The sequence below is a fragment of the Copidosoma floridanum genome, unplaced genomic scaffold, assembly GCF_036245765.1.
Source record: "Copidosoma floridanum isolate Cflo_tuat_1 unplaced genomic scaffold, Cflo_Japanese_pri ptg000017l, whole genome shotgun sequence".
Classification (NCBI taxonomy): Eukaryota; Metazoa; Arthropoda; class Insecta; order Hymenoptera; family Encyrtidae; genus Copidosoma; species Copidosoma floridanum.
Genome location: NW_028321894.1, coordinates 2,911,754 through 2,925,296, shown reverse-complemented (window position 1 = coordinate 2,925,296; position 13,543 = coordinate 2,911,754). Strand labels below are relative to the sequence as shown.

Here is a 13,543-nt window from a genome sequence, read left to right as displayed (position 1 = left end):
AATCACCTTTTCTTTTTCACTTGTTATTTATACATTTCAGATGCAACACTTACTTTTCAGCACTGTACTGGTTTCTTAATGTAATACTTTTTTTAACCAATCAATTAGCATTTATAAGATTTGTGATTGCTTGCACTTAATAACTTAAATTTTCGTTTGTTAAAATGATATTTTTATCTCAACCTTGTCTTTGGCTGATTCTAATGGACCACCGAAGCATCGTGTAAGAGATTAAAAAAAAATTTTAAGTTCTGCTACTATGTTAGAAATAATAAAAGGTAGTGTTGCAAGTGTCATGATAAGTATTAAGAAATACAGTTTTTGTTTATCATACATTTTCACCTTAGTTATAAGAGAGAGATTACTTACGACAAAAGCCAGGGCTTAATTGACTGCATTGCTTGGCACTGCGCATACGGTTCGTAATTTGCATGTGTTTGTGCACTAAGCCTAGACTAATCTAATTAATTGACATGAGAACAGTTAATACATCTTTTAATATATAGTCTTAACGTAAAAAATATTGAAATGAGACGTCCAATGACAGTTAGCTTATAATTTAAAAAACGTCCAGTAGAGGTACTGTCAAATTTTGTATTAATTAAAAAATAAAACGACGCTTTGGCCGTTTATACAATGTCCCGGCCCTCATCAGGTACAAAAATCTATGAGTAATAAAAATTCTTTACAATACATATTTTGGTAAGTACAATAAACGCAAATTAAGTGAGGTGTATAACATACCTCTGACTCTTACAAAAGGGATGTGAAACCGTAATGTAGTTCCTTGTGAGATGTACATGTATTATTCATGTTTTCTTGATACTATAAATGAAAGGGGTACTTAAATCATGTACATCAAGTAAGTCTCTTTTCCTAATTGACTTAACAAGAGACTTATAACCATTTTTTAATTTTCTTGTATTTTGTTGTCTAATTATATTATTATTAAGATAATTCGTACTTAAAATTACAAAAAAGGGCTTTTTCTAATTTTGTTATGTTTCTAAGATTTTTATTTTGTTAAAATGTAAGTTCTTTGTAAATTAAATGGTATGTAGTGATAATACAAATATTTTTTTTTTCTCTATGTCTTTTTTATGTTCTGTCGTTTTTAATTTTACAGCTCTCGATGTTTGACCGACATAACAGCAGTTGCAATTCGCACATGGTATGTGGTAAGCGACATTGCTTTTATCGAGTGGCTCTGTTACATCTTTTCCCAGTGAAAAAATCGAATATAATTTATAGGTTAAACTGTATACAAGATCATTATGAGACATCTTACAATAATGTTTGATAGAACCGTGCAAGTGGGGAATATACGGTAATAATAAGATTAGGTAATAATTATTATTATTTGTATTGCGAGTCTTAATTATATTCATGTTCTTTAAAGTATTAATTTTTTATTTTGAAAATTGATCAATAAATTATCAAGGATAGTTGTAAGCTAGTAGAAATTTATTAAATAATTTTAAGCTTTTGTTGTAAAATTGAGTGTTTGCTAATTTAATGAAAAAATTTACTTATATGCAAATGATACCTATTTTATGTTGTCTTGGATGGTGGGAGAGAAAATTGGGGTATTTGCCTGAGTAAAAAATATTGTTCATTTCTTCCAGAGGCGAAATCGTAGGTTTTTATTACAAAAGAAAAAAAACAAAATGAAACGCTCTATAACTTTATCCTTCTATAGAGTTTAAAGTACACATTATTAATATTGTGAAATGGAAATTACTTCAAAAGAGATAAATTAAATAAAAGTATTCAACTCTTTTCTTAGTTTTTTTTTATTTTAAGTGTTAATACTTTTTGTTGATTTTCGATTAATCAACGACAGCTTGTAATGTTAAAGAGTGATATTCATTTTTTTGCAAAAACAATTGAAAGTACGGTTAAATGATGTCAAAAATTAATTTCAGTTTTTTCAGACTTTCAGATGACAGCTTATAGTACAGTTGAAGATGACAGCTGGTTTGAAACGGTGTATAAAGTTGTTGAATTAGAGGTCTCAGATAAGGAAACAATACACTTACTTGTTTTTTTACTTCTGCAGTTCTTATCCCGTCATGATCAAGTGAGTAACAGTTTATTTAAGCTCTTAAATTATGAAAAAGTTTATTCTAAGCATAACGTGAAACCTTATTATATTGCAACAAAACTTTCACAGAAGAATATTTGAACGTGGCATGCACCAGAGCAAGTGTGTCTCTGTGAAGCAGAACTTGATAAAATTACATTTAGATAAGTAATTTACCAGTATCCTCACGTATAATAAACGATCTAACGTTGGCAGACTTTTTCATTATAAAGAGTTAAGTAGGTTAAGTACTGCATCAGTAATTTACTTTCCAAAAAAAGCTCTATTAAATTATAAACAGAATCTTAATGATTTAACCTCTCATATAACATTGAGAGTAAGGACAAATACATGAATCTTAAAGAATATGACCTGCTTAACCAATACCAGCATGTTACTTAATGGTTGGCTGCTTCTTTAGAAAAGAGACTGACATTACAGGGAATTATTTCTATTTAAACCCTACCTAGAAGAAGTAGTTATAGGCAGGACTATCAATAAGCCAGGGAGTAAAGGTACCTTCAATTAATACATTTCTAAAAAAAGGCGCAGCTTGTAAGTTTATCTTAGATGTTGAGTTTTGTAGGGGTGAAGTTAGGGAGCAGAAGATGTAAGTGAGTAGGCAACTAATTGATTAAGTATAAATTTTTATTTCTTGGTTTAACTGCTAGGAAAGGGATACTATATGGTAGTTGTAACTGATGATAAATATCAATCATTAGACATGACATTCCTCGCTTAAGATTTTTCTCGTAAGGTAAATTTATTCGCGATAACGCCAGCTAATGTATAACGAATGTCATTTTTATATAATTTAAGTATAATTTTTCTACGACTAATAAGCATAAGATACTATTCAATTTTTATACCATGTGCAAGTTGTAAGTTTTTAACTAACAACTGTTTTATGTTCTAAGGGTATGACAAGACACACTGTGTACTAACGAAGCTCTCCTACAATGACAAATAGTAAAGAATTATTTTTCATTTAATACTATTGTAATTACTATTATTATTATTATTATAATTTTTATTATTATTATTATTATTATTATTATTATTATTATTATTATTGTTATCATTAATATTATCTTTATTCTTATGATTTTTATTGTTATTATTATTATTATTATTATTAATCTTGTTATTATTACACTACTCTTTAAAACATCACACTCTAGTGGAAAAGTTAGATTTAGGTAAAGATAACGGTTGGCTGGCAGAAACAAAGAAACAAAACTGTTTTTGGACCACGATAGTAAAGTGGGATTTGGGTAAAGCTGATTCACAGTGAGGGCAAACAAACATCACTACGTGTTGTTTAAGGATATACCAAGCTAGGTTCCTTAAACTGGCATCTTGCAGTGGTGTTATCTTTTTTACCTTGGAAATAATAAATGGGGCATGGACACCAATCTTTTCGGAATCTTAGACCCAGGACACCAAATTTGTACGATTGAAATAACTGTACGACATTGTAACTCTTTTTTTCTCAAGGAAATTTGTATAAAATGTTGGCATTTGATATGCTTCCTGTCCTTACTGCAGCTTGCTTTAACTTGCAAGTGTTGGACGGATCCTGTTTATTTAGTTCTCTAATTTTTCTCACTTTGCAGTTCTACAGACTATTTCTATAGCTCATAAGGATTAACTTCAAAACGTGAGGTGCTTACTACTACATGGTGGGTATAGAAATCGATTTCGGACTGTAGTGTAGTACATTTCTTACTATGTTTGTGCTGAAGCTGTTTGAGTAGCAATTGCGAGCGTTGGCTTATTAATGTAGGTGCCTTACATGATAGATGTAGAGAGCTGAATTAATATAAGTTTCTGTATCTGGCTTTGAACGCTCGTGAGATGGAAAGTTATACTCTTCACACCTTTTCAACAATGATTTCAACGAACCAAATACTCAATTCTAAGAGGTAAAATCATGGTCCGTGGATCAACTAATGCAAACGATTACGTTTTAAGGTTGTATTATTACTTATGGTCATTTTTTAAGCTAGTGTATGCATATTCAAGGCAGGAGAATAGTTTTAGTAAGTAGAAAAAAGTTTAAACAACCTATTAGTGTTAATTACTCTAGCATGCTCAGTTTTGTCGTATGGACGTGCATATTTTCTTTAAAAAATTACACTAATGCTGTAACAAAGTCTACGTAGATTTTGTAGATCTGCATATTTTTTTGTTTGCACTTCTTTTGGTCGTCTTTCTTATTTTTTTGTGTCTGGTTTTTTTCTGTTTTACGGTTATACTAGTAGTTGCTTTTTTTTGTTTTTTGTCGATGTTTTAGTTCTTCGTTGATGTTAGAACTTTAAAAACTTTTTGTATTTCATGTTCGTATATTTGAAGATACACCTGGTTCCTATACTTTCTGATGTTTAATTTGTAAGGTGGTCATAACACTGGGTACACAAGTTTTATAGAGGCAATGGATAACCACATTTCTGCCACATCGTAGTGAGGCAAGTTAGATAATTGCTTGCGTGTAGCTCTGCATCTTTTAGGCAGTGTCACTTATAATTATCGATGCAAAAATTTTTGACACGTTAATTCACAACACTACAGGGCGAGCTTTTAATTGGTTTTTTTGATCACCAATTTTAGGGTCCGAGGCCTGACTTACTTGTTGGTGGGTGATTGGTGGCATTTTGTTAAGAAAATTCTACGCGGAGTATTAAAGGTAAAAAAAAATATAAGTTCAAGATACTTAAAAAAAATGAGAAAAGTATGCTTTGCCTAAATTAAGTTATTTTTTGTAATTTTCTCATTTATATCTAGTTTAAAAGTTCAATATGGCATGAAGGGCTTACCAATTTAACCACACCTTATTTCTTAAAAAATTGGAAGTAAACTTAAGCAACTTAGGTAAGCGTTATAGCAGGAAATGATTGCATTGGTTTTTGTTAGGTTATGAGATTGTCTTTACAATTATTCAAACAGTGCACAATCTTTTCCGTACCTGTTACAATAACGGTGACACTTTTTCATAGCTATACATGGATCCTATGCTGTGAACTATTCTAAAGGGGGAAGTGTTTGGAACCTCGTATATTTTATCTTTTTCTTCAGCTGCAAACTTCAAATTTTTATTTGAAGTAACTGTTGAGCCTTAGGAATAATGGTGAAGATTGGACTCAGTGCTACAGATAGGTATCTAGCTAATAATAGTGTGGTCTGGTTATTGGTACTCACTTTTTTAAAGGTCTTTTTGTGAACACTTCGTAGACTATGATAAGAACTAAAAGGTATAGTATTATGTCCATCAAAAATGTTATTAATGCAATAACAACATTTGCTTAAATTGTCTCATTATGTAAAATGCGTGTTTCCTGTTGGGGAGAATGTGTGCAAGTATAGTCAAAAATTTATTTCTAGATTAAATATCGTAAGGGTAAGAGGTATTATAATTATATTTCTGCTTATTTTTTTGACAAAAACCTGCGATAGAAGACTTGTTTTTTGTTGAAAAAGCCTCATAAGAGGGGCTGATAATTTAAGCTATCGATGATAGCTCATTGTAGAATAATTGTATATTATGTTTATAAGGATAAATGTTATTAAAATTTTGTAATGTTTCTACTATAAAACAGTATAGTTTAAATCCACAGGTAATAATTGGCATAATGACATGTCCATAAGAAAACATTAATCTTATTTCTATTGGTTGATTAAATAGTATACGATAATGTCACGATGTGTAATCTAATACTATTGGTATCTCTTTTATAGCAATTGCTCAGTTAGCATTAAATAGATAAAATTTTGGCTATTTCATCTGACTTCTATAAAAAGTCATAATGATAATGCTTCTGAATGTCATGTACCTAAGAAAATTCTTTGATGGTTAAGAAAAAAGAAATAAGACCAGAATTTTCATTAACCCTTCTATTTCACTTAAGTATATGTTAGTGTTTCTGTAGTTTAAAACTTTTAGGGTCTTATAAGTACGAACTCACTCGTTTTGTGTATGCATGGCACTTTTTAAAAGATAAATAGTTTTTTGATCAGCACATGTAACTCCTACTATGACATGAGCTTTTTATATAAAATAAGCTATTAATAATTGCTTTTGCTTCTACAAAGTGTTTTCAATAACTGTTTGTATAGTGTTTCTGTCAAAAATGTTTCAGAGTGAAAATTGTCTGGCCAGTTTAATGTTACATCTGTTATTTGCAATTACTTTAATTAATACTACTAAGGGCTTAGAAAAAAATTTACTGAAGCTTTTCGATTATTATACGTTGATATAACAATAAATACCACTACTTTCTAACGTGAGGGAGCTAGAGTACTTACGATTTTGTTTTGTGTCAGGATTGTGTAAATTCAAGTTATCTTAAATAAGAATTAACTTTTTGTTATATTTTGCACGATCGTGATAAAAAATTACACACTCAATTTCAGCCATGATATGATAAGCGGCATTATCATATAAAGCGATGGTAACATTAGGTACACTTCTGGTTACTTTTCTTTCTTATTTGTATTGTCTAATAGTAGATGTATGTATAGCTATTTTTTATTTAATATCAAGATGAATTTGAAATTTACGTTGTTCAACATATCTATGTTGTTGCATTTGATTCTGCTAGGAAATTCTGTTGTTAAAGATCTAGTATTAAAAATATTTTTGGTTTCTCTGTTTAAATAAACACAAAGAAGCATGCATATACTTTATTCATGTGTTTGATTGAATATGATACATGGTCCACTCCAAGTGCGTTTGGAGATTTTAACTCATTTTCTCTTTTTAGTACTTTATTTACGAATTATGTTAGAAGATTAGCATACAATAACGATTGCATGAGTCAACTTAAATGGCACGTCAAAATTAATGTCCATAAACATACTTATAGTCTGCAAAGGTGTAAGATGCTCGCAATTCTTATCTTACCCTTTAAACGAAAAAGTGGCATAACATGGTTTAAATGCGATTTTATACTCACCGTATGCATTCAAATATGGTCTTGTCCTTTAACAAATTATGTTAAAATCTACGAAGCTGGAAAATTTTGTGAAAAAACTTTTTGTCTTATAAACGGGACTGTCTGGTATGACGTTATTATGTTGTGTTATGTTTCTGTGCTCATGCACTTCTTTCTATTGGTCTCACGTTATTTCTCTAAAATACTTTATCTCTGTCTTTTTAATGACTAAATTGTGTTACCCCCTGTCACAGTGTCACTCTATTTTCTTAACCTAAACTAGGCAATATCAGATGGATTTAAATATATAGTTGTTTAGTTTTATAAGTGACACGTGTATTCTTGTAAAGTACATAACTAGGTCCAAGATGTCAAGTTGTCCTGTACCCACTAGACAGAACGTTGTAAGACTAGTAAAAGAGTACCCTTAGTCATAACCTATAATTGCCAAAGCTTGGGCTAGAATTTAACCAAAGATATTGAAACATAGTAACATTTTTAAACAACAAACTTCTTATAAAATGTGATTTTGTAACTGTTATAAGTTTCATGCTTTTATGATTTCGCATTATTATTTTGCAGAACGTTGAACAGAAGGGACAACGAGGACACACACAATAATTACTTACACAAAATTACAAGTACACTCTTTTAATTTAAAAAACCCCTCATACACAGGTGCACACACTCACTTTTTCAGATTCCTAGGTCTCACTTTTACTGCTTTCCTTATCTTTTGTCCACTTTTCACCTTAAGTTAAATAGTGGCATCAACGGTCTCAGACCTTGAAAGAACATTCTGAGAGGCTAATGATAGGCTGATATGTTAGTGAAGACGTTGACTGGTATAAGAGCTATTAGATCGCTAAAGAATACGTACCACAAGGAAACCCATAAAGAGATCTTATTTACTTCTCAAGAGCTAGCCAAGAGGTGATACTAAGGGTCTACCGGCTCGTATAGATCGTTGCTAACTTCATCTATCTCACTCACTCTCATTTATACGTCTTTGTCTTTTCATAACTTTTCCTTTACTCCAAGCCTATCATTTAAATTAATAACGTAATCCCACTCCTGACACTTTTTTTAACGCTAGAATCTACGATAATTAGTAACTTATTTCTAAAGAACAAACTAAAAATTAGACAACGTGATAATCTTTTTTTTAAATTGGTAATGGCAGGAACATGCTTTAATCATTAACACCTCGCTTTTGATATAACAAACATAACATTTAGTTATAATTTATTTTAAAACTATAACCTAATATATATTTATGTGGATGTGTGTGGCTGCTTAAGGGTTCAAGTGTATAAGTATATATGTATGCTTGTGGTATGACGCCCCTTTGCGCTGTCTTTGGGCCAACTTTCCATTTCTAGTTCAAAATTAATTAGTGACCTTAAAATATCTCTTTTTTTTTATTTTACAATTTTTTATTGAGAAACTGTTTAGTTGGAAGTATAAAAGCGTTAAATTGTAAGGCTTAATACTCAAACATCAGAATTTCAATAACCTTAGCAACACTTTTAATGAATTAACTTTTTATTTTAAACTAAACTTTGCCCTTTTGCGTGCAATCACCATAGACAACAAAATATGTAAGGTTAGTTAAAAATACTACATATACTTAATAATGGCTGACCCTGTCCCAGTGGTTGCCCCTTGTTCATTGGTGGAACCTGCCTGAGTGAATGCTCGTTCCCTGGCTTTGTTAGGCTGGAAACGTAGCCTCTGGTGCGTTGAACTTGTTGATTGCCCTGAGAAGGGCAAATTGTTAATGAAGAGCGTCAGGCTACGGCCAAATGACGGTCCCACGGGAAATCGTCAGAGGTCTCACAAGCAACTTCCGTCTCACTTGACGAAGTCTCTGAGGATCCCTCAGTTCGGGCAACTGTGCCCTGGGTAACTTGAGTCTACCTTAAGGGATTTCGGAGTGCAGAAGGTGAGCAGGAGGAGGGCGCAGTATGGGTTGAGTCAGCTTCCTCCTCCTTGTTGGCTTCCCCACCCTCTTGACGAGCACACGCACTCAAAGACGAGGCCACGGAGGTCCTGTTCAAACTAAGGGCCTCCCGGGTGGGACGTTCCCTCTGATGGTGCTTCCAAAAGTGGGTGTTGGTGGGTGGAATAACCACCACGCTGCGTGACGTACGGCTGGCTTAACCTGTCACCTGCTGGTCACCTCCTGGTATTACGCCTGTCTCACTGCCTCTCCGAATGCTTCTTTTTCTGAGGTAGCTTCATGGTGGACGTGGCGTGAAGCTCTCTGGAGGCTTCCTCCGGTGTGCTGGAGTAGAGAAACCTTAACAGGATCCTAGCGTCAAGATCCTGGGTAGCTGCCAGAGACTTGAAAAGGGTCTCGGTATCGAGATCCTTAGTGGCTGTTGATTCCACCAGTGTGTTGCGCAAGGTTCCGCCAGGAAGAATGGAGAGGCCAAGGTGAATGAGAAGAAGTCGTGTTTGGTAAATGACCGTGATCGTTTATTTCTCAAAGGTTCCTTGTCGGATTGCTCCCAAGTACCGCTGATTGAGGAGTGAGGGTGCGATCGTTAGCCGGTAGGTCGTGTTGACCGATGGTGACTGTGCGCCATAATGGTTTGGAACCGACTACCGCAATACGCAGAAACGCCCCTTTATATCGACTTGGCTCCAGCTTTAGCGGAGGGAGAAGAGCATCTGCACGATGGAGGGGGTAACCAAGTGCAAGTGCATTGATCCCTTTTAAGGCCTTTCATACTATATAAAAGTATTAAAACGTAATGTTATTCGATAGACCATTGAGACATTTCCCCTTGTTAACAACCTTTGTGTCAAAAGTTTTTATGAAGTATGAAATTTATTCTTACATATACACAAACTGATAAAATAGAACAAACACAATTTAAGGTTATTGTTTACTAAACGTGAGGTGTGATAGATACAAAAATAACAGGCATCTGAAAAAAATTGTAACTTTTTTTATTAAGAGTGGTGGTAAAGAAAGCCCCTCTTGCCCCTTTTGTAAAGTAGTCTCATAAAAAATTATAAGTAATTTTAGGGAGTGTAAAGGACCTGTGGGTGTAACTATGTCATAATAATCATGATAGTGTATCTTTACAATACGTCTTTCATGTTTGTGGAAGAATGAGAGTAAGTGCTGTGGGCTAAAAAAATTACCCCATATGTACTTTTCTCTATCATATTTTTACTGAAACAGAATTATAATAACATTTTATAAAAATATTATAAGTTTTTGTCGGAGCATAAAAGGGGGTTGTGAGAGCCCATAAATTAAAGTGAAAATCTGTAGAGAAGTAGTTGAGAGACAAGGAGCGTTTACATAAATTTTGTGGGGTTAAGTTGACGAAGAAATATAAGAACTTCTCTCTTTAATTGTGAAGGTAAAGAAGAAGGCTGTAAAGCAATTATAGAGGTGTAAAGGAGATTTAAGTACAGCCCCACCAAAATAACCTAATACTACAGGAAGATATATATTTATGTGGGTTATTCAGCCATACGTCATAAATTTCTTGTACAGAGCTCACGCTTCTATAGGAAGCTAAAGTTTAATGTTAAAATAGCATTAAGGTATGTAAAAATATAAATATATTCGAAAAATTTTTAAGCTAAGATACTGACTCCTACAAGAGATAATTAATAAGATACATTAAAAATGTTACTTTCGTACCATGTCACAATCCCAACTTCGTTCTTAAGAGCTTCTACTTGAAAGAAAAACTTTTCTGCCGTGTCTTTTTACAAACATGCTCATATTAAGACGTAGTATATCACATTAATACTATAATAACATTTATTTTTAGTCAATAAGTAAGAGTTTTCATTAAATTTCAAGTATCCCGCTATTCAAACAAAATGGTCAGTTACAGCGGGAATTGTACTAAAAACCGCACTATTGTACTTTGTGACACGTTTCTATGGTTACTTTTCTAGTCTTGCATCATAACAAGACGAATGTACAAGAAAAAGCCGCAAAGAATTTTGATCTTTTTAACTGACACATATTTTAATTTAGAATATTTGTGTGTACAAAAATTTTAGTCACTTTTACCCACCTCTCCTCGCTGTAGCACTCCGTTCTTTAAACAAGTACAGAAAATTTTTTTCTTGTATTGTTCATAGAAGATTGATGTTTGGTTAGCAAAAAACTGTATATTTTAAGTCTTTCAGCCACAATAATAATCCAAAGATCGAGATGTTGCTTTCGTACCCATCAGTTCCATACTTCTTAATATTAAAAGAAAAGTGGCACTTTTTCTAGTTTTCGTGCATCAGACGCTTACGAAACTTTTGTTTCAGTATTCTTAGGATAAGACATACAACATTCGTTTCAACGTTTGGTCTCATTGCCCTTTTGTTTGCGAGATACGAATATTGATTCCTCTTTCAACACAAGCAGCAAAGGAATATACAATTGAGGTTGTCCAAAGTATCTCAAATGACTGATAAAATGAAGCCTGATTAGTTGAAAAAAATTCATTAAAGATGCTGCCATCAATTGACGTTTATAAAGACTTTTTTTATCACCTTTCGAAAAAAACCTAGGGGCACCTAATAATACAAAATTTTATTTTAATGAATAGAGTTCGATCCTTACTTTCATTTTATTCAAGTCAAAACACTCAATTTTTACCAGCAGCTTAGCTTCATGCATCCGAAACAGAGATATATTTTCAAAAATCGACGAAAATTAACTTATACAAAACGCCGTATATCTTTTGACACAAAAACTTTCAAGTAGAATTACTTGATAGTTGTTGTGGATGGTATTAAGGGTACAAGTACTATAAATAAAAGTTTTTTCAACCGTGAATTTTTTTAAATGCGAGAACAAAGATTTCTCCTCAGATTTGAGAGAGGACGAAAAAGGGTGCGTTTTGGGTAAGAATAACCAAAATAAGGTAGTCTTTGATATATGCGCTAAGCTGTCACTTTGCCGTTTTGCTGAAAGGGACATGAGTATGTACCTAGATTGTACGATGCTAGATATATGTAATCTGAATTCTAACAAGAGTCTAATTTTTAGTGCCTACAAGAGTTCTTACTTAATAATAGAACTGCAAGATGGCCAGAACATAAGTAACTACAAGAAACGTAAAGAAATTACAAATTATATGATAGTTGAAAACCTCCCTACAGCAAATACCGAGATGGTTCAGCAAGCCAGCACTAATGATACGAGCTGCCCTGAAATCCTAAACAATAAGTCTGAAAGAGCTAACTTAAGCAACACTCAACAAAGCGAGTCTTAGGAGACTGTTAAAGATAAAAAAATTAATAATTGTAAAGAACTGATGATTGGTGTAATTTCAGAAGCACAAAGTTCCCTCACAGAAAAGTAAATTAAATTTGAAAGAAATAACAGAGCCATGCTCTGGCATGCAAGATTCAGACATGCCTTAGCAAAATATGTCAAGGCGTTTAAAATAAAGTATCTGGACAACAAGGGTTTGAATAAGGCCACCTTCAATCGTTCTATTGCAACATGCACGGTTTGCCAAGTTGCTTAAATCAAAAGACTGCCTTTTAATAATAGAAAAGACAGGGAAACCAAAACACTTGAGATAGTTTATGCTGACACAATGGGACCGATCAGTCCAGTCACTTATTCGAAAGGATATACATTTTTAATTGTTAACACGGATAATTATTTCGACAATGTCCTGCTTTACTTTTTGTTTTCATTAAGTATGCTATGGTCAATCTTGAGTAGCTTTTCCTGATATCTTTGAACTAATGAAGGCTCAGAGGTAACGAGTGTCCAAACAGTAGAAGTTCTCTCGAGTTTAGTAGCAGCGTTTCAATTGACCTGTCCGGACACTCCTCAGCATCATGGTGTTTTAGAACGACTCTATTAAATTTTTTAAGACAAAGTTTGAGCCTACTTGTATGACTCCAAGCTTTAGGAGAACATGTGGGATTAAGCAATGGGTAGTGCAGCATGTGCCTATAATCAGACACCACATTAGTCTATCGAAATAAAAGCCCCTTTAGAAATTTTCGCACCTTATCTAAAAATAGATATAATCCAAACTAGAAGATTTGGCTGCGTAGCATTTATCAAGATTTAAAGGGACACTGGATCTAAATTTAGTCCCACAAATAATACAAGTCATGCTGAATGGTTATGCTACCACTAGCTTTATTTTGTTAAGACCAGGAATTAAAAAATTTTATGAGAATCGAGACATAAGATTCCATTGAAGATTTGAATTCAGAGATATCTGGGGAAAAGACAAGATAGCAAATTGGGTTATGGGGTGTTTCTCATTTTTGTATTCCCCACTTCGTATTTTTTTTTGTTTGATTGCATTACATTTTAACCTCTTGATAGTAAAAATTGTGACTACTTAAGGTTTGTTTAATAAACAGTTTCAATTAAATCCAAAGTAAATTAATGAGTTCTTATTCCAACGTTCTCACATCTACCTGTTCATCTAACATGTTCTCGAATATTATTGTTTCCAAGGTAATGTATATGTAACGTTATAATAATTGGCGCTTCCTGTGATTTTTTTCTATGTCAAAAACT

General features: G+C 32.9%; 1 protein-coding gene across 1 annotated transcript in view; it reads left to right on the top strand.

The window, feature by feature from the left end:
• LOC106644845 (uncharacterized) overlaps positions 1-13,543 on the top strand; it is a 2,208,360-nt gene that overhangs the window by 1,960,707 nt on the left and 234,110 nt on the right. Inside the window, exon 44 of the mRNA XM_089592443.1 lies at positions 1,935-2,080. Coding sequence (XP_089448569.1) covers positions 1,935-2,080 — 146 coding nt within the window. The remainder of the gene's footprint in view (positions 1-1,934; positions 2,081-13,543) is intronic.